Source organism: Empidonax traillii, unplaced genomic scaffold (genome assembly GCF_003031625.1).
Source record: "Empidonax traillii isolate 1590-97213 ecotype Southwest subspecies unplaced genomic scaffold, ASM303162v1 scaffold175:size1888319, whole genome shotgun sequence".
Classification (NCBI taxonomy): domain Eukaryota; kingdom Metazoa; phylum Chordata; class Aves; order Passeriformes; family Tyrannidae; genus Empidonax; species Empidonax traillii.
Window position 1 is genome coordinate 1,256,009 of NW_020955368.1, and position 22,290 is coordinate 1,278,298.

At 39.0% G+C, this 22,290-nt stretch overlaps 1 protein-coding gene across 5 annotated transcripts in view; it reads left to right on the plus strand.

The window, feature by feature from the left end:
- MAEA (macrophage erythroblast attacher) overlaps nucleotides 1-22,290 on the plus strand; it is a 50,166-nt gene that overhangs the window by 21,357 nt on the left and 6,519 nt on the right. For 4 of the 5 annotated variants that reach the window (XM_027885954.1, XM_027885955.1, XM_027885953.1 and 1 more), the window contains exons 3-6: nucleotides 167-370; nucleotides 13,920-14,042; nucleotides 14,910-15,023; nucleotides 17,036-17,112. In XM_027885954.1, the coding sequence (XP_027741755.1) occupies nucleotides 167-370; nucleotides 13,920-14,042; nucleotides 14,910-15,023; nucleotides 17,036-17,112 (518 nt within the window). The remainder of the gene's footprint in view (nucleotides 1-166; nucleotides 371-13,919; nucleotides 14,043-14,909; nucleotides 15,024-17,035; nucleotides 17,113-22,290) is intronic. The other variant, XM_027885956.1, reaches the window with a different exon arrangement.

Consider the following 22,290-nt stretch of genomic DNA (forward strand, 5'->3'; position numbering starts at 1 on the left):
GGACCAGCCGTGCTCATACTTATGCACTGCCACAGGAAATGTATTTCTAAATGAAAGAAACACCACTGGGGGTAACTGTGTAGAGTGCTGTGTAAAGGGTGCTTGCAAACAATTAGTCTGGAGATTGAAAACGTTCCCCTCTTTACCGTTAACTTTTACTTTTCAGGCCGTTGAATCAATCCAGGCTGAAGATGAAAGCGCAAAGCTCTGCAAACGTAGGATTGAGCACCTGAAAGAGCACAGTAGTGACCAGCCAGCTGCTGCAAACATGTGGAAGAAGAAGCGGATGGATCGCATGATGGTGGAGCACCTTCTGCGCTGCGGCTACTACAACACAGCTGTGAAACTAGCGAGGCAAAGTGGCATTGAGGTGGGTAGCAGTGCGAGCTAACTGACAAAATGGTAGCAAAGAGCAAGTTGGCAAATAGAAAAAAAAAGCTGCTTTAGCCTTGTAGCAGTTGGTATGTTTATCTGTTAATCTTTTTAGGCTGGAGTTTGTTCACCTTACTTGACGTAAATTGTATGTTAATATATTAAATAAGTAAAAATTGAAGGCGTAGTTTTTAGTCACAAATTAAATGCTCTTAAATAAACACCTTGGCCTATTAAAACTCAGATTAATTCTCAAATGTCATGCAGAATTTTCTGTTAGAGGCCTCTAGCCTGCTGATTAAGCAGTCGGTGGAGCTTCCCATCTGTCTAGCCACACTCAGATGATGTGTGTAGGTGACCAGACTGAGCAGAACAGCATATGCTGATTGCAGGAGCAACTGTTCTATTGTATCATCCTACTATTTAATGGTTTGAGAGGAAAGCTGGCTTTTACTTGGGGAAATAAATTTTGATACAGTTTGGGTTTTTCAGTAGCCAGTTTATCTTATATGGTCCATAGAAAGGTTTTGCTGGTTTGCTTATTTCACCATTCCATGATATTTGCTTTCCTTTTCATTAGTTGGTTTTGCTTTGGTCTCACAGTGGGTGATGAAGTCTTTGGAGTTTGTATGCTTTGGTGTAGCTTCTTTATGCAGAGCAGTGAATCCACACTGGTCCTCTGACAGCCACGGGGACATTAAAATCCATTCTTAAAGAATTTGCTGTTTATTTAAAGAAATCGTGTTCTGCTAATTTTAGGTAGCATTTGCTATTTGATCCTGAGCAATCCTTGAATCTTAAGTTCTTTTGTGTTCCTGATTCCAGGAGGGATGCAACTCTTCTGCAACTCTATCTGTAAAGATTCTGAGAATTGAGTTGTATTATGTGACTCCCGTACTTCCCCTTTCTTAAATGGCATATTGAACAGTTCTCTAAGCTTGTTGAGGGGAAAGAGATTGTCGTTGCTGATGTCAAATTAGAGCACATGCACTTGTTCTTTGTCTTGTAACATGACTGTATCTGTCACGTGTCTCTGTTCCTCGTCTGCTTTACTGGTCTGATCCTGTTCAACCAGCAGCGAGTTCGGTACATGCCAAATAGGAAACAGCATGTAGAGGTTCGAGAGAAGTGAGAGGGGGGAAGTAGGTTACAAAGTATTAATAGGAAATAGTCCTGAAGAAATCAACTGTAAGAGGCTGCTGTGCCTCACTAAAGATGCAGCCCATGCATGAGAGTCAGAAGAGCCAAGGCAGTTGTTTTGGGATAACTGCAGCTGACTGGTCAGTAGCTCTTCCACTTCTGGTAGGTGTTTCCCTCTGTTTTAGCAGGAGCTCATCTCTGCTGAATCATCATGTTACTGTACCTGCTAAGTCTGCTGAAAAAGCACTATGGAAATATTTTCACTTTCAAGGCAAGTTCTATTACGCCTGGTTGAGTAACACTCACCTTTGGTTTAGACACGAGCATGGAAGTCTGTCATGATACACTGCAGGATCATGTGGTACCAAGTGTTGCACTTGTGAAACCTTAAAGCTTTTCATTTTCTCTGCTGAATAGGAAACTTTGTGTTTAAACAAAGACAGTTTTAAATAAGATTACTTACCTTATGCCTTCAAACCTAAGAGATTTTATTTGCATAACATCAAAGTAATGGGAATAACACAGAACGTAGTTGCACTTGAATGCACTGAGGCCATATTTCTTCTAGTTTGCTCAAATTATGCATTTTAGTCATCATTAAAGTTTGTTTTGTCTTAATGAGGATCAGGCTTCCCTCAGTCTATCAACTTTTTACTCAGTCTTCGTTACTGTGTGGTGATCCTCTTTGTCAACAGCTTTTACAGTGTCAGATACTGGGATTTGGTCGTTATACAGAATTTGGGGTTTTGCTGGTTTAATAAGACAGCTTTTCCATTCCTTTTTGTTCCTTTCTTGCTGAAGGATATGAGCATTGAAATGTTCTCTAATGTTTGATAGTGTAACTTTGCTGTAGAGATTGCAAAATATATGGTGTTCTCTCATCCAAGGTAGTCTTTATTTACTGTGGTTTCACTTTTAATTTTGATCAATGTCCCCACCACCAATCTCGTCTTGATATCTCTAGACAATATTGTTGTCATTGGGTAGACACTATACCTGAAGTAGGAATCTGAAAAAAGGTGATGTTTTTGTTCAGCTTGTCCAGCAGCCAGAGATGAGGCTGGTGGACAAGTTGAGGGTGGCCCAGCAAGGCACTCCTGTGGCAAGAAGAACTCAACAGCACCCTGAGTTACATTGGGCTGAGCACCACCAGCAGCAGAAGGAGGGTGATCCAGCCCCTCTGCTCAGCACTGGTTAGGCTCATCTAGGGAACTCTGTCTGGTTCTGGGCTCTGTAGCAGACAAAAGGGATGTGGAGTCTCCCTGTACTTGGCCATGCTCAAACCCTGATAACAGTAACCTGTTGTGGGTGACACCCCCACCCCCTTGAGCAGGGGGGGAATTACACAACTTCCAGAGGTCCCAACCTCATCCATTCTGTTACTCTGTTCCTGTGGTTTCAGGCCAAATGGCCAAAGTGCCCTTTCCATTTCAGTTGTAGCTCGGGGATCCCAGGTTAAACATCTCTCAGGAGCTGTTAGACCAGTCTGGGGAGCAAGTCTCAGCCTGCTGGTTTTGACTTTCCTGCATGGCTTGTGAATGTGAAGAGACCTGCAGAGCTGCTGAGGTGCTTCATGGGTGGAAGCAGTTCAGAAAGGATTCTGCTTCAGTGACCAAAAGCAAACTATTAAATCATCCCTGTGTTTGAGCAAACTGTCTGCTGTGTATTATTGGCAAAGATGGGCTGTGCACCATAGTGTCCAATTCTAATAGTTTTTGATGGGCTGTGACAAATTTTATGCTATTTTCTAAATTAATTACCTTCATAGGGATGATAGGCTATGAAAGCTTGTAATAGAATGGTTATAAACTAGGAAGCAAACAGAATGGAAAGAAATTCTGGATGTGAAAAATTACAGGGAAGTTTAAATATCAAAGTTATGAAGTAGCTCGAGTAAGGAAAAACTTGGAACATGCAGCATTTATACAGCATAAAACTATGGCAATATAAGAAATAAATTCCTAACACGTAATGTGTGTATTGTGTCTTTAAAGAAGAGTAATGGTGGTTGGGAAAGTAAACCAAAATGTAAGTAATACTAAAATAGGAGCTGACGGTCAAGGACAGAAATGTCATGATTGTTCCAAAGTAAATATGGGGTGAAGGGGGTTCTATGGTGGACGTTTTTCTTGTTGTCCTCGGGCTCTCTACTGATGTGAAAAACAGTTTGGATTGAAGGTACAAACTAGATGATAAGCTTTTGTTATTGCACACAAATAAGCTCATCGGTATCAGCTTGTTACACTTAATAATGATCTTATTTTGATTCTGTTATGACCTTGGGATGCCACACCAATATAAAAATGCATATTTTCATCTGCAGATTCATATTTTCAGCTGGCAGGGTTGTCTGTTGACTTCACCTCTGCTACTCCGTGTTCTGCTACACTAAATGCTACCTCATTTCTGTGCCATTAATTGATATGCAAATCTAGTTTTGGAAGTGTGTTCCAGTAGGAAGTCGGTTGCTGTTTGTAGATAATAATTAGGTTAAGTATGTAGTGCTTTGTTTGCTGTTTCTAGAGGTGGTGGGTTTTAAAATGTCATGGTTTTTCTCTAGCCCCTTTCAGGAAGAAAAAAAGAACATGTCAAGTGTCCGTATGTTCTTTCCTTAATTATGTATAGCCATAATGATTTTTGCCTGTAGGATTGAAAACAAACCCAGATCCTGAAGCTGCCAGTCTCTTATGTGCTGTAAATCCTCTTTCTGTCTTTGCTTAGTTTATTTTGGTAAAAGAATATATCTCCTTGCCTTAATGCCTGTGCTGTACAAAAGCTCTACAAGTGGCAATGTTTTTTTCTGTGAAGAATAACATAAATTCAAACTGAGTTTCAGTGTGCTGGGGTAGGAAGCAAATGATTTAGAAATCTATAAACCAGAGAGGGACAGAAGAACTGCCACCCTGGGCAGGGTGGGCAGTGGAACTGTGAGGTTGCAGTTGAACACTTGAGTTGAAATAACTCTCTTAAATAGCTTAAAACTGATTAATTTGACCTTGCATCAGGGATTATGTATATCAGTCAAAGTTCTGCAAATTAATGGTCTTAGGTCAGCAATTAAGTAGGTGCATCAGCCTTCAAAGATACCAAAGTAACCCTTTGCATTAATATCACAGCGTGCTTTTTGCTTTTGAGAACTCGAGGTGGGGGCAGAGGGGAAGGGGGGAGGAATTTGAGTATTCCAATGGCTTCAAAAGTTTTGTCTGGGCATCTGACCCTTGCAAACATTGATCTGTATTAGAAGAGCTTCTTTACACTTGAAGCAGTATTAAACCAATTGCCAGCAGTACCAAAAAGAGAAGTTTTCTTGAAGTGGGAGTACAGATGTCCAGTTTTTGTCAGTGGTTTCTTTCTTGAGCAGAACTTCCAAACCTGTGGTCATTGTTATTCCCTGGACAGTATCAAAACAGCAAATATTGCAAAGCCATTCTGAAAATATATCATTGTCTTTCAAAGCAGTAAATACCTTTAAAAGAAAATGAATTGAACTTAAATGAAAGTAATAGTAGTCACTGGAAAAGCTGTCTTCTGTTCTTCCCTCTCTCCAATTTGATCCAGTTCCTCTCTTCTACTGCAGCTTCGTTTTTTGTAAATTGGACCAGTTTTGAAGGGATTAGCCTAACTAAAAAGGATCCCTCCAAACAAATTCAGGTGTGTTACACTGTCTTAATTTTGTTATGGAAAGCCATGAAATTTTATCTGATGTCCTGTGGGTTAAGGTAAACATTAATTCCTAAAGTCAAGCTTCATGGCTTTTAGCTCAGTACCTGATCTCCTCTTTGTCCTGTTCTACATCAGTGTTCCTTTTTTCAGCCCCAAAGTTAAATGTTCTTGCCTTGCTTTTTAAAAGTATTCCTCAGCACTGTGATACAGACCCTTCAGCTGAGACCTCAGTAAAGTATTGCTGAAGGATTTCTGTCATTATGGGGCAAAATCTTACTAAATTGCTATTTTTATAGTAATCCATTCTCTGAATAACTCTTTCTACATGATGACTCTATCAAGAAGTGAGAGATGGAAAATGACCTGCACATTTGAGCATCACAAACAGGAGCCAGTATTAAGTCTTAACTCAAAAAGTTAAAAGCTGATTAAACACTTCTCTCAACAATCATACCAGTGTACCCTTAGAAGTCTTCTTGTTAAGACACGTAGTCCAAGAATGGTTTGTAGCAAACACACGAATATGTGTTAAAGTAATTCATCAGGGCAAGTTTATATGCATAACAATTCAGTTTTAAATAGGTAAATCATATCCAGCATAATGCTTGAATATGTTCTTTGCTCCAATGTCATGCAGAACATAACCAAGCTGACTTCTCACATGCAGGCTGGAATTGAAGAAGGTGTCTTTTGTTGGGAGCTATTTGTGTCCCTCTCCTGTGACTTGCTGTTCCCATATTGGAGATGTTAGAGGAAAACTACAAATGAAGGAGCTCCTGGATGGGTGTGAATGATGCAAAGGTGCCAGGATGATAACTTGTGCTGCTTGGAGCTACCTTACAGTACCAGGCTGGAGAAAGGAAATGGGAAACCCCTTTAGATGTGTTTTGGCTCTTGGTAGCGTAGGCATGGCAACTCTGACTAGATTGGTATAATGAATGTCTGGGTGTATTCATCTGAATTTCAAAGTGCTGTAATTCTTGCACAGCCTTACATCTGCAGTTTGTCTCAAGCATCTTGAAGAATTAGAATTATGTAAATGTGAAATAGTCGAGATCGAAGCAGAATAACAAACTTTCTCATTACAAATCATTTGACACTTCAAAAGCCGACAACATGAAGTGTGCTGTGATGTTGAACATCATATTTTTTCAGTCCTTTTAGGCAAAGTGGGTTACCTGTAGTGTATCATAACTGAGCTAATTTATTACAAAATACTTAGTCTGGAAGTCTGGTGATGCAAGGAAAATTCTTGAACTGAAATTTTATCTAAACAGGGAGTGCTGTTTATCACCTGGAGATTGCCCAGGTATAAAAGAGGTTTGGTTTCAGTTATGCCTCTTCTTACTGTGCTTTCTTCCTGCCAACCATTTCTTCAAAGTGTAAATGTTACTTCACATTTAACACTTTCTCTTTCCACTGCACTAGAGGATGGCAGGGTTACTGTTTTGTCAGAGAATGTGTGTGTAGCTGCTGAGACAGTCTGATCCTGCGTGGACAAAAGCTGCAGGGCTTGGACTCTGCTCGCAAAGGATTGGGCGCCTTTCCTGTGCTAGAAGAGGCTGTGACAGAAAATGAGGCACTTTTTTTTTTCTGCCCAATGATGCATCTTAAGCTCCAGAGGCTTTGTCACACTATTCCAGTGTAGTCATTTATTACTGTACTTAGCGGGGTGTAATGTGCTGCTGGATAAGGTGCAGCCATTTGCTGAGCTGCAGGAATTGCTGAGGCAGGAGCAGGGGGTGGGTTGGGAAAACAGCTTGCTAATAACCCACCTCGGTGCCTGCTCCAGCTGTGAGGCTCTACCAAACAACTCCTGGGTGTGAGCAAGAGGAGGATGAAATACTGCTTTTTATTTAGCTCTGGAGCAGTCAGTACCAGGATACCCATAGTTTTGGTGACCACACCTTTGGAAAGCTGTTGGAAAAACGAGAGGGAGAAGATGACTGGAAAGTGTCAGGTGTGGGTGCTTTTGACGGGTATGAGAGCAGAAGTCCTATACCAAGGAGGTTTGTAATCTAGTGCAAAAAGATGTAGGGAAGAAACAGAAGTCAGAAAAATTGAAGTTTGAAGTTGGGCACAAGGTTAGAACATGATTTAATCACTAGAATTAATTAACAAAAGAAGTAGCAGTATTCTCTAATGTTATGTAAAGACAGTGTTCTTCTGACAGACAAGCAGTCAGTGTAAGCTACTGGGATCCTTCAGAAATAACCAGGTAGAACTAAAAGGTCTGTGCTATGCTGAGGTCATGGAAGATGCTCTCATGTGAAAGCTTGACTGTGTACACCCTGGAGTTCTGTGTTTACTTTGTAGACAAAAACTTTTCTGGCTCTTCTGTTGATGAATCTGTGGTTTGGCTGTCTGTCTTTGCTTTTTTCCCAATAACCAGCTCTGCAGCTGGCTTTGAGTAGGACATTCTCTCAATTACTGTGTTTATTTTCTTTCTAATCCTGTTAATGTCTGTAGCATTATAACACTTAATAGTAGCTTAATGAACTTCAGACAGCATTATTTTATGAGCAGAGAGTAAGGAGGCCTCTTAATGTTAATTTGTGCCCCACTTCAATTGGTCTTCAGTAATTGTGGTGTTGCTGTATTATCACCACCTATGCCATTATTTTCTTAATAATTTGTGTTTATGTCAATGCAGTTTTTGCATACCCTGTGTTGACTTTGCTCCTGCAACTGATGCCTCTTCCACTGTTTTCCCCCTCTGCGGAAATACCGTGACCTCTTCTTCCTGTTGTCTTACCTTGCAGCTCCCTGTGTTTGCCTTCTCCTTGAGCTGTGTAACAATTGTCATGGCATCGAGATGATGATCCCTGGATTTGCTGTGTGTTCATCACAGAGGAAATTTTAACAAATGAATATATTAATAGAGAACACTAAATTGACCTTTTTGTTTGTCACTGTTCATTATTGCATTTCTAGTTCACTTCTGCGGAACTAAATTATACTGAAGGTGGAGGGTGTTTGAGTAGTCATTGAAAGCTTAACACAGTTGGGTTTTTATAGGTTATTCCAGTGATCCAAGTGTTTATTGTATTCCATATACAAGTAGTTTACTGTGCCGCTGAATGCTGAAGTGCATCAGCAAAGCCGTTTTTATGAGGGTGGTGCTCTTATGCGTGTAATGTGTATAGATAGATTGTCAATCTTATTAAAACTGTCATGGGTACACACTCTTGGCAATGAGCCACTGATAGCTTGGGGCATACTGGCCTGTTTTCAATTTCATATTGATGTTAGTAAGCAATTAAAAATAAACAATTTGCATTTTCTAAAAAATACATAAATAAAATACAGCGTCTTATGGTATTACCAATCACATAGTTTATACAACAAATAGCCTATTTTATGACTGTTGGGGTTTTTTCCACCGAGGAAAATTTCTTTTCTATAAAATGCTGCCTTTCTCACTGAATCAAATCTTCCTTCTTGTTTAAGCTTAACTTTTCTTTTTTGGTGAATTAATCTTGTTTTGAAGGTAGCTTATGGTAGATTTCAAAGTATCAAGTATTGTGTGTTTTAGTACTCACTTCTGTTTGGTTTTGAGCCCTGCTAAAGATTCACACTTCATATGTGAAATATTCTGGGGTTTATATTAATACATAGATGTTCATATGAATTACAAGGGATTTTATCACACATTCCTTCTGACAGCTCTCCAGACTTGTGGCTGGAGATCTCATAAAATAAAAGTACCTCAGCTCACATGCAGAGCGGAGACTGATGGAGAGGAATGGCTTGACCTGACTGCTCCAAATTTTAAAATGTTACATAAATTAAACCCCCCACATGAACACTAAATAACTTTCAAGCAAAAGCTGTATTGCTACTGCAGAAAAGATGCTTTTGTTCTTTCTAAGCCATTTTTGACATATGATCTAATGTTGCTATTTTTATTGTATCTGGTGCTGAAAATTCTGGGCAGTTTTCTCAGTGAGTTTAGAACCCCACATCTAGATCTGGTTTTTTTCCAATTCGCTACTGAATTGTGAGCAACCTTGAAGTTACCACCTTTGGCTTTAAATTCAGGTTAAATCCCCATTTTGATATATGGTTGCCAGATTCTCATTTGGTTCACAACTTTGTAACAGACGTAGCTGGGTAATTTTGAATTCATGTGAAGCCAATATATCCACCAGTTAAACCAAATTACCCTGCTGCCTTTACATGTACCTTCCCATTATTTTGCTGCTATTATTCTTCATAACCTTCACTGTATTTTGGTGAACCACTTTTTCTTTTCTGTAGCACAACCATATGAATTCATAAAGTTCTGGGCCCATTTTCATTGTTCTCTTAGTTTTGGTGTTTGAAACGGGTGTTGATGTTTGCCGCAGCCTTTCCCTCCAGTGAGGGCAGGCACTGGAGTCTCCTGGAGTGAGATCCCTTGGGAATTCTGCCCCTGTCAACTCCTGCTCACAGTGACCAGAGAGTCCAAAAGCTGTTCAGGGAGGGGATGTGCATAAACATGCTGGGGATGTTCTTAATAAGAACCCATCTGGGTTCTGCCATACAGGGATAGTTTGTGTGTTGGCCTGGAGTGTACACCTAGTCATCATCCTCATAGAGGAATCCTCATTCTTCATAGTATTTTAGACCTAAATAATTGGAGTTCTGTGCAGAATCATAGGGTTGGTAACCTCCCTCCCTGGAGGCTCTTGCAGCCTAAAAAGAAGCTGTGATATTTTAAAAGCTATATATATGTAAATCAGGCAGAGGACAGGGTGATGGATAGCTGTACTCTTGTTTAAATAACTATCTCTGTTTTCACTAAAGTGTCTTCAGTCTTCATGTGCAGTTTTCTCTGATAATAAATGTCTTTCTCTGTAGTTTTCACCATTGCAATGAAATTAAATAGTTCTTTTATGATCAGGTTCATTCGGCGTTGTTGAAATGGTTACCCTTCTTGATACCTGGTTAGTGACTGCTGTATAGAAGGTAATGGTAGTTCAGTTTAGTCCAATAGTGGTTTTTTAGGCAGAAATTATAAAATCCAGGTGAGACTTCCTGGCTTGTACGGTGTTCCCCCCTCTTGAGTGTTTGGGTAATTGTCAGTGATACTCAGTGGAGAGAGTTCTCCTCCTCAGTACGATTGTAGAAGCTTAACTGAATGAAAGTTTCGTGTTAATCAGTCTTCCTGCCCAACATCAGGGATTGTGTATTTGTAAGCAAGTTAAGGCAGGGTGATTTAGGCAAAGTTATGGCAATGCAGAGGGGGCTGGAAAGCCTGTGCTAGAAGTTGTGGTTTGATAACAGCACTGAAACAATATCTGTGCAGGGCAGGGTTCTCCTCCTGCAGTGCTGGCAGCAAAGTATTGCAACCACAGCTACAGCATGAAAGCTGAAAGTGTGAAATGAAGGAAGGCTAGTGCTGGTAAAGAGGGTAATTAAAGAGTTTAGAATTGCTTTTTAGTTGATGTACGAGTCAGAAAACGTTTGCCATGGTGCTGAATGCTGTGTCGTTTGGAGGGGGAGTGTGTGGCAACAGATTTCTTGCTTCAGCTTTTCCTGCACCTGCAAAATCAGTGGCAACATTTCTCTAAAATTGCGTATTTACATTCACTCAATTTTATATGTAAATTAATTATATAAGAGAGGCTTTTTGTAGCAGCATCATAAATCTTAATCATGTTTTGGGAGCTGGGAAGGACAATGTTTCTGTATGGTCTGCAGCCTGTACAATTCTGAATTGCAGAATACTTTCAGAAAACTCTTCAGGATTGAGGCTAATGGGGATTTTTCTGACTGGAACATGAGATGGCTGTTACAGCTGCTATTGCTGTTACCTGGGTCCCGTCCTTCCAAGATGAGCTACACAAGAAGTATTCCAGACTGGCCTATGTAGAAGAGCTGGGCTGGTTTTGATTAATCCTCTGATACTCCTGTTTCCTTAGTCCTATTAAGGAAGAAGCACCAAGAGTAGGCACCACCAAAAAAAAAAAAAAAAAGGAAAATATGATTAGATATAAAAAAACTTGTGTGACATGAGCACATGACATGAGCACATGTGGGTTTGTTAAAGGTTTATTGCCTAATTGTGTCTTAGTATTTTTGTTCTATCAGTCTACATGATTAAGACTTTTAACTACTTCTAATCAAATGCAAAAGCTATTTCTGTCTCTACAAAAGGATTTCTTAATGTCTTTTTTTATATTGTTCCTTAACTTTCTATCTAGTCAACAGAGAAGAAAATCCTCTTTATTGGTGCAATTCAAGTGTAATTGTTAGTTCTGAACGAAACTCCTTTAATTAAAAATGTTCTCCTCTGTTTTCTGGATACATACTGTCTATTTAAGAGACACGGCTGCCAAGCTCTGACTTCTTTTGGCAACCGCAAATCTAATTAGCATTTCTGTTAAATAGAACCTTTTTTCATCTTAAATTTTCAAAAAGAATGTAGGAATTCTCTTTTTATCTAAGAGTTTTGTCTACCTCAGCAGCCACTGCAATCTTTTTGCTCATGGTTGAGGGCTGCTATAGTAGCACCTGATTGATAACTGCAGATAGCTGGGATTCTCTGACCAGCTCGTGGGCTTTAAAAAAATGCTGCCCTTACACTTCTTTAAAGAAAAATTGCCTTTTTTTTTTTTGTAATGAAGCTTAAACTATAAAAAGCTAACAAACGAGATTAAAACAATGATTTGTTTCTGCTTAGCAGATCCAGTCTTTCTTTTAATGTAGAATAAAACGCTTTTGTTTTAATTTGGTGTAGAAGCGAATGCTGTTCGTTAAGAGGACACATGGCTCGAATAAGCTTGAGGAGATACGTGATTATCTTATTGTTTTTAACTTAAATTGGATTCTCTTTCCATGCAGCAGCTGTATGGGAAAAATATGCAAGCAAGATAATGAATGTGGTTGCATTATGTGTCACTCACACAGATGAGTTAATGGGCAAGAGATTTTTATGTGGCCACCTTACCACGCACAGGGGAGCAATGCACTTCTTTTTTCCATTGAGTATATCTCAGAGAAACTTCAGGCTACCAAAAAGTTTACTCTCATGTTCTTGTAGGAAAACTTAAAAGAGAAACTTTTGTGGAATAGGTTAGCAACACATGGATAAAATAGATTACTTTTTTTTTTATCCCTAAAGGGATGGGAGGAGTCAGTGAAAGTCCAATCTTTTTTGTTTACTGTAAGCTTTTAACTACCTGAGCTCTGGCCTCGGTCTGACATACCTGGATTTGATGCCACTAGAGCTGCATGAAGCCCTTTATTCTTTCAGTGGTAAATGGTTTTGTTGCTATGATCATGCAGTCTGTAAAATATAGTTGCAAGTTAATATTTTGATTTTAAAATTCAAGTCACGAGAGACTTACTGAAAGCTCAACTTGCACTTTAGAAAACCGTGTGGGTTGTTTGTGTTTCTGTAAATAACGTTTCTGATAACCCTAACAGGACCTGGTCCACATTTCCAATAGTATTACATTTCCTGTATTTATAAGGAAAAACTGGCTAATGAAATGCAAGATGTGAATGTGATATGGCTGATGCTACTTTTCATTTTTCATTTTGCCTCATGGAAGGTAGAACTTCTAAGACTGAGTATATTCAGCTGTTCTGACAGCTGGAAATGCCATCCATCTATTTCTGAGAGTGGTTTTGTTCACCAGGGCTACTGCAATATTTGTGGTATTCAGCATTTCAGTTGTATAATTTTCATCATTTTGCTGTGAAGTCTACATTTTAAAAAATTGCTGAAAATCAGAGTGCATATTAATCAAATACTTTGTAGTAGATGTCTGTTTGGGTTGAATTATGGTTTCCCACAGTGTATTTTCTTCAGCAAAGAATGAACTGTCACAGCATGACTTGTTTGTGCACTCCTGGTGGTGCCAATTCAGAATGGATCCACTCTGTATATTTTGGGAACATCTACCAAAGTATTTTTTTTTCAGCAGAAGTGTATTGAGGAAAAAAAAAATCTTTTATACGGTCTGCTAGATCTTAAATTGTATTGTTTGCCTTGATTGGTGTGAAAGTGCAGAGCTGCTGGCAATTACAAAGTAGCTTATGCAGACTGCAGGTCTGCTCTGGGCGTGTTTGATCCTAGATTGATCTTTTTTTCTCAAAAGCATCTGCTTGGGATAAGCACTTAGGCAATCTTGTGGCCCACCTGTTACCTGTTCTGTAACAGTGACTTTGTTTTATCACCTCGGTGTCCTGGTGTTGCAGACAAAACTGTTGTAAGCAATTGAAAGTCTGGAGCTTGCAGTATAAAGCAAGTGAGAGAAAGTGTGTTGGAGACCTCAGACCGTGGTAGTACTTTGCTTAAAACTCAGTAGTTACAGATGGCTAGGGAAAGTTTAGATTCTCCTCTTTCAGATAGTTCTTGCTCACTTTAGCAAATGTTACAATGTAGTAGGACAGGCTTTGAGGAATCCAAGTGCTCCTGTAACTGTGAACTGCACTGCAGTGATTGTGGATTCTGGTTGCTTTCTGTGCTAAAACTCTAGGTGTAATCTCTAATATTTTTCTTTTTTTTTTTTTGTTTAAGTTCTGTCGTATAACTAGGCTCAGAAAACCATTGTCACTGTCGGAATATCTCAGTGTGTGGAAACACAGTCTTGAAAATACCCTGTGATATCTTTTTGTAAAGTACTGTTCTGAAAACCAGAAGTCCTGGGAACAAAGTCTTCTGTATTTCTGTATTCCAGCTCAGTTGAAGAATTGCTGTGTGAAGTACGAGTACAATTTAACAAGACCTCCTTTCCTCTGTTTTTTTGAAGGACTTGGTAAATATTGAGATGTTTTTGACTGCTAAAGAAGTGGAGGAGTCATTGGAAAGACAAGAGACTATGACTTGCTTGGCTTGGTGTCATGACAACAAATCCAGACTCAGAAAAATGAAGGTATGAAAATGTAACATGCTCATGTTTTGCTAAACTGTTTTCTAAACTACTTGGATGTTGGATGTGGTCAGTTTCTTTTAAATTACAGGTCTTGAGTGGGTTCTTGTATAAAAGTAAAGGACAATAAGTACAAAAACCTTAAAAGGAGTAGGTAGTTGGAGCTAAACCAGCTCACACAAATGTCAAACCTGGAACTGAGTGATAGGTTATCTTACAGATACAAGTGTCGTTTCAACAAATTGTGCTCAAATAAAATAATAATACTCAGATGGTTTTAGTATCATTTGCAAACATCAAAATGCAGAGGTATGTAGTGTCTCGATGTGTGTAAACTGTATTTACAACTCTTTGCATCCTGCTGAGACTAGAACTCAGTTTACATGTGAAGGTATCTTAAGAATGAGATTAAAGGGAGAAATTTGGTAGGCATTTTTGTCTTAGTATTTTTTTTAAGTGTTGGATATAAGAAAACAAAAGTTGAGTTAAGAACTAACTCGCTGGGAGAAGGTACTATTGAAATGTGGGTTTTTTCAAAAAAAAAACCAAAACAAAAAAAGCTGAAATCTAATCAAGTAGTAAACACAGTGAGCCTTCCTCAAGCCATTGAGTACCAGGAGCTGCACATGCTGTGTGCTTGTTGCTATGCAGTTGGTTTAAATCTCCTCATCTCTTAAATTATGCACTTCAAAACATGCTGTAGTCTTTTATAGGGCTTGCAGAAATCTGTTTTTAACTGATATTAACCAAAATCCCCTGCCTCCCTCAAAGATGTTTGTGCCTTATTTTGTTAAACTAAGCGCTTTCTTTAACCAAAAATGTTTGAGTGCACTTGACAATGAGCGAAGAGTGACGTTCTCTGTCACTCAGGGCCGCCAAAATGAGAACGAACCGAAGATGGGACGCAAAAGTAAATCGGCCAGTGATTACTCTAAAGAAAATGATGATCTTGTTATGGAAACCATTAAAGGAAAACCAGAATTGGTATGTAAACAATACTGCATAATTATACTGCTAAAAAATCCCCCCCCTTGTGTAATCTTAAAACGTTAAGTGATGTAAGAAATAGAATCCGAACGTCCTTTTTCATCACCGATCTTCAACAAACAATAAAAAAGGAAAAATCTTCCCCACACCCCTTTTTGAAAAACAACAAAATCTATTTCTGCAAGCCCTACCCTTTTTTTCTTCTTTTTTTTTTATTTTTGCTTTTTTCCTCTTTTTTAATCAAACAAAAACCAAAACTAAGGCTGTGAGACAGATTTGGAAGAGAGAAATCACTATGCTTCTTTTTGAAACAAAAATAAACATTTCTTCTGCTTCTAGTTGCTTAGCTACTCATCAGTGTTAGTGTTCTAAAATCCCAGCCACCACCTTGAAGCAATCCTTATCTAAAATTTAAACTGCTTGGTGGCCTGGGAGAGCAGTCAGGTAATCTTCAGAGATCTGAGTCATTTGAAGTCTTGTGAAGAGCTGCTGTGGGATTGTTTGAAGGTATAAAAAGTTGGAATGTGCATCATCTGACTGTCTAGGACTATCTTCTTCTAGTTACACTTGTCTGCAGAACCCATCCAGCCACTGGCTTGCTCCTTCCTTGAAAATTCATTTGTTTGGCACGTGGGTTTGGCTGTTGAATTGTTTTAACAAAACTGGAAGCCCTGGGCTGGAGTGTCATTAACAGTTAAAAAGCTTGATCAGTATTTTAGTAGAAACAAACTTATGTAAAATTCTAAATGAGGGGTTTGTGTAGAATTGGATAACAAGGTACTTTAAAATAGTCCTGCTGAAAAATCTCAAAGTCCAGAAGAATTTTTTATTTTCTGCTGAATCTGGGCTTGAGTACAGAAAAATGCATAGTTTGAAAATAATTTATTTTCTGTTCCTTAAACAAGTAAATTTTAACATATGACAGAATGCATCGTTTTTACATTCAAATGGCTTACATTTTAAATCTTAAATAAGCAATTGTTGCAATGTGTGCATTTGTCATCCCAGACAGCTAATTGATAGAAATTTAAAGTTGTTCAAATTCCTACTGAAGTCACTGAGGAATTTTGATATTACTATGCTGATGGACAATAAACAAAAGGCAACTATTCATTAGAAGCATGGGGGAAGAAAAAAACATTTGACAAATGGAGCAGGGTAGCTCAGGGAATAGAATTCTTTACAGGATTCAGAGGACTTTGGGTTTTCATTGTTTTCTTGAGGTAATAAATCAGTTGACTGTGTCCCTATAAAGAAGCATAGTGACTTGGTTTTTGTGGGGGGAGAATCTTTTTCTTTTTAATTCCACATATTCAAAGTTTTTTTATAGATTTTGTGAACTGGTGATGGAATTTGATTTAAAGGGACACTGTCAACTTCATTAGGCTTCATATTTTACCTTTTTCCAAAAACAGGTAAATGCCACTTGGTTTTCTTGTTTGAGACTTGTTTCCAGCATGGCTTTCAGATGTTTGACAAGAAGAGTGGGATAGAAGCTTTAGAAGAAAGGGAGGGAGGGAGGGCATTGCAGCAACTTAAACTCTGTGCTGCTTCTTGTTAATGTTGGGGTCTTTGAAAAAGCGTTCAGACACTTGTTTCTTCCTTGAAGTCTTCTGGGTAGACCTCTCTTGTCTAAATTATCACAAAGCCCCAGATTACTGTTGAATCTACTGCTTTAAATTGTAGTAAAGTACAAAGAAACCACCCTTTTACTCTCACTTGGTCTCAGGTAACGATGCTTTCAGTCATTAGGAAAAAGTTCATTCCTGCTAAATGCTGAAGTGTTAAAGGATACAAGAGGAGGAGGATTTTGTTTGCTTTTAGGGAATTCTGTGCTGATCTTTTCTGTGGAGTCAGCAGTCCGACTTTTTTGCATGAATGCCTAAAAGCAAGCAAACAAGGTTGCATGTTATTAACACTTTCTTTTTTGTTGTGCACATGTAGTACTTAACATACCATGTGGTGCAACCTTGGCACCATCTAAGACCCTGTCTTGTCTTTAATCTCAGAGCTGTCTGGAGTTCAGCCTAAGGATTCAGGAGTTCATTGAACTCATTCGACAGAACAAGAGACTGGATGCTGTGAGGTATGAAATTAGGATGTTTTCCAAACAATTTTCTTGACAAGATGGTATTGTGCTTCATTAGAAACACGTGATTACTGTTGCAACACCCAGCGGCCCTGTAGGGCCCGTAAGGGATCTTTCTGGTATTGACATCAGTGCTTGGATTTGAGCTGGGGGTGAAATTTTTTTTAAAGGCAAAATTTCATTCCACAGATGCACCTTTTTAAAGAGTTAATGTTGTCACTGAAACTCTGCACCTTCTTGTTCTTCAAAATCAAGTTTAGAAAATTAATCTGTTTTAAAAGCAAATGGATTTTCTGGTGGCATACAGTGTAATGTAAATATTTACCCTTGCCTAATTTTCAAGAGGTACATCGAGCTTCTCATAGGAATTTAATGCAGTTTTGTTCACAAAAATACTAAAAGGCTGATGAACCTCCATCAAAAGCTTTAACATTTCAATTTCATCTGCATTCTCTTCTGTCTTCATTAAACTTTGTGTTCTGTAAGTTATGCTGTGGGCCAGGATCACCCTTTGTATTGATGCCCAGTTTATAGTTCTGTGTTGTCATGGGGCAATGATGAGCTATGTTGGGTTCCCCCCCCCCGCTTCCTCCGTCCCCAAATGAAGAAACCAACTCAAAATTTATTTTCACCTCTTGTGAACCAGCTCAGTGGAGACTACAGTGAGAAAGCAACAAAGTACAGCGCAGGTGGCAGAGCTACTGGAGCTTGCACATGGACAAGGGGGAGAGAACTCACAGCAGGTCCTGTTTTGTAAGAATATTTAAACCTAAGGAATGATGACAAGTTTATGGCCTGCCTTGAAGCTTTGCTGATACATTCCGATGATAACACTGTTGCAGCTTAACATTTCTGACAAGTTTTATTGTAAGGAAGTTGCGAGTCTTGCTGCCTTTTAACCCATACCAGGTACTCCAGAAATTGAAACCAGCAGGAGGCTTGTATTTATGGCAAAGCTGCTTTTTGGCCCGAGCAGCACAGAGCTACAGACAACAAAGTATCATAACGTAGGCATAGACTGAAAGCATTCTAGCATATTCTTAAGTCTGAGATGCAGAAGCTCTCCTGCAGGGCAAAGTTTTAGGGTTATTTTCAGGTTTTATTTCTAATTCCATTCACATGTATTGCTTGCTTTGAGCTAACTCAGCTCATTCCTCCTTTGCCCTGCTTGCACCTAAACTGTAGTTGCTTTGGTCCCAGCCAATGCAAATGTGCAATCTGATAAACTCTAGCTAATTTTAATGTTAATAATTGAAGACAAAATAAACACAACCTACATGCAAGCGTTTAGATAATGTGTGCTTACCCTTTGATTGAATTCTCAAGTCCTGAGGAATTGTCAGGTACTTACGAAAGGGATGAAAGAGACCCAACTACATTATCTGTCTTCTGAAGCCCATGGTGCTCTTTATACCAAATGAATACTGTGCCTTTAGCTTTATTCTCCAAGTTTGCTTCTTTGCCAAATGTGCAGTCATGCATCTTAACAAAGAGTAGTCCATGCTCTAAAAAGTATTTTCTTTGAGCTACGGCTTCCTTATGTAGCTTGGAAACCAGAGGGCAGGTACAGAGCTGAAAGAAGGAAATAGGCTGAGAACTGGGGCAAAGCAGATAAGGTCATTCTGTATTTTATTGTTACTGGATATTTGTTTCCCCTCTGATCCCTTTTTCCACATCAGAACTGGTAAAATCTGCAAGTCATCAGCCCTCAAGAGTACACATCACACTTGGTGTGGAATAACTTGTACTGCCACAGCCTCTGAGGTTTAAAAGTTACAGCTCCTGTTCCTATGGCAAACAGGCATCCATTATTGACTCTTGTTAGGAGTGATTGTGTATTCCACATACCTGCTGAAATTCCAGATTGACATGCATTTTATACCTGGCAGTTACAACTTGCCAATCGTGACAATGCCGCTTTAGTTTAATAACCAATTGTAAAATGAAAAGGAGCTACAGAACCCTTTCTATATCTTAATTCACTCCTTTTTAGCAGGATGAGTTTAGATAATTTTGTACATTCAGAATTAAGCACTTCAATGCTTTCTTTCAGTAATGTGGCTAAAAAATTTAAGGTTTTACCGTTACATTCTACCTTGTTTCAAAGTAAATAAGAAATGAATAAGGGAATATATTTTAGGAAGGTGCAGCATAAATCTTGTCGCCGTTAGCAAACCCTTGCAACCTGTGCTTTTATTAGCCTGCTTCTGTTAAGTGCCTGCAGCAGGATTCTTTCAGTATTGTGTCCATGGTGCAATAAATAGGTCAGGCATCCATTAGAAAGCGGAGAAAGAGGCTGTTTACCAAGGAGTTTCCTGTATGAGTGGAACTCGGGGAACTGACATTTTGTTGAAACGCAGCTGGTGTTTAAATAAGTTTGAAAGCTTTGCTTGCTGCCTGCTGAGAGCCTCTGAAGTGGCACATTGCTTTTAGGTTAAAATTGATGTGAACTTTAAAATTATACATCTTATTTAATAAGTGCTTGAATCTGTGTAGGCTTTTAGAATATGAGTACAAATAGACCTTCCTCTGATAAGGGTACCTTATCAGAGCAGCCTTGAAAGTGCAAGTTTCAAGAATGCACAAAAACTTTCTTGAATACAAAGAGTAAATCTCTTAAGCTTAAGTATACCACAAAGTTCTTTGACTGTCATTAGCCTTTAACTCCCACAGTCTCTTCAGGTTGTGTTTGTTGGGTTTTTTTGTACCTATTACAGTAACAATGAATGACTGATGACATCAATTTCACACTTTTTGGAGCTCTCCTTAAATTCATTCTGGTAAATCTGACAGCATTCTGCTACTTTGCTCTTATGGGATGCCAGAGATACACAGAGTTCTTAGCTAAAAACTTAACAAAACACTGTGTGCACTTCTTGTTCTGGGAATATTGAGGACAAAAGGAGTAAATAAGAACAGCTGAAAGGAAAGTGGCTACAGTCTATCACGTCAGTCAACTTCTCTCCCACAAGGATGAGTGAACACAGTGTGTTCCTTTATTTGTATGGTGGGGTGGAGTTGAACAGGCATATAAAAGTAATAATAAAACTTTTGAGTACTTTGACTATAAATCTCACCAGTTGTCATAAGGATCTGAGATAAAGGCATTCAGGCATTGGTCAAAAATTGAGTAGAAAGAAGAGATCCTTCCTTGATAACACCTTATGCTGGTGTTATTGCTGCTGCCCTGTAAATATATTCATTTTTATTTTCAGGCATATGTAGATATATAAGCTGTACATTGCATATGTGTATCCTTTTGTAACAATTTAATGCACCCTTAGTGAACTGCAGGTCTTAAAGTCTTAGTAAATATTTGCCAAGTACAATATGTCAGCAGTACCTGTGTGGGCTGGAGGGACACACAGTGGACTTTGTCCCCACAGTTAACAGAATTGTTCTGGGATTTGAAAACCAAAATTTTCTGCCTATTACTTTGATCCATCGCAAGAATTTAGTTTGTGGCTTCAGTGATGGTCTGCTGTAAGGATTTAAAAAAATAATTTCTAGGAAAATGTAGCCCCCTACCCTAACTATACTGACTAGTGGGTGCTAGTGGTGGTAAAAACATTGCAAAGAAGCGTTGTAAGGGTCACATACTCCTTCAAGAGCATAAAAAAATCTTGCACAGAGATGGAAATAGCTGAATGACAAGGGAAGGGGTGAATAATGGCACCAGGGCAAATAAGGTGCTATTTAAATGTTGTGCATTCACAAGTAACTCAAAGTACTGTTTCTTGTTTTCCAATGTAAAAAAGACTTGAGTGCTATGAATGAATGAACTTGCTTCTCCTTTAGAGGATATCTTGCTTCATTCTACTTTCTCTGTGCTGGCTCTCAGTGGATGAAGTTCAGCCATTAGCATGCAGGCCTTGTGGGAAAACTTCCTGGTGTTTTTTAAAGAACACAGGAGGAAGGGAAAGACAGGAGATGAAGACTAACAGAAGGTCACTTCAGAAAAACCCTGATTGATTCTGGATCAACCCAAAATGGCCACCACATCCCAGTGTGTTCGGTATTTGCAAGTAGTGGAAGTTCTAGATTGCTGAGCACTTCCAATCTGAACAGCAAGCAAATGTACAGTGATTGTGTATTGTACACACACCCAAGTGTTAATTCTGGCTGCTCTTGAGAGGAGCAAGTGTGTGACCAGAGTTTTCCTGTTACAGCTCAGGGTCTTCCTACAAACACATTCACCTGCTGCCTGTAAAAGTAAATTGTCATGGCCTGGCAGGGATCAGCTCTTTTAAGAGGATTTTTTTTCCCCCTCTTCTCTCTCATGCATGCACACACAGTAATTTAGTTTAACTGGGAGGTCTGAATTCTTTGCTTTGCCTACTCTTTGTTGTAAACAGCTCTTGCTTTCATCTACAGCTCTGCACCATTATTTTCACTTTCCTCCAGTGTGTCCGGGCTGCTCAGTCTCTTCTCTCAGGCCACAAGTTTTGAACTTCTGCTCTCATAAGTCATCACCTGGGGAACAATATTTACATTCCTGAATTGCTCACCCAAAATAGGAAATTGGGTGGAAACAGTCTGTCCTACATAACTTCCATTGCTTCCTGGTTTGGGTGGGAGAGGAAGTGGGAGTACTGAAACACTGCTAAAGAGACTGTTCTCATGGTATTGATGACCTCAGTGAAGTAGTCACTGGAATTCGGAATTGAAATGGAAAAAAATTTACCTAGGTTTTCTTAATTCAAGCCTGAAATGGGCACTTTGAAAATACTGTCTATTCCTAAAAGAAATTTGTAATTTTAAATAGATTTTGACAAGGTTCTTTCAAAGTTAAAAAGGAGCAAACGCTTAGCAGAGCACTTGAGAGATGACTTGGTATCTTCCCCATAATACAAACCGTGCAGAACACACAGCATAGGGAAAACTTTCCTGGATTTCTGCAGTGCCAGAAATCCAATATGATGCTGATGCCATACCCAGTCTCCTGTGCTGCATCTGTGCACCACTGAAAACAGGAGCTTTTAGCAGAAATGCTGAACCACCTGTGCAGTTTAAAAGCTGGAGGGTTTTCCTGCTCACTTACACTCCAGCTTGAGAATTAATGATCTTGGGAAGAGTGGATAGGGGAGACTTTAATACAGGATTTTTAAGTAATTGAATATCCTTATAATCTGGTAATAATTTTGTGGCTTCTTACTATTTCCTGAAAAATATTAA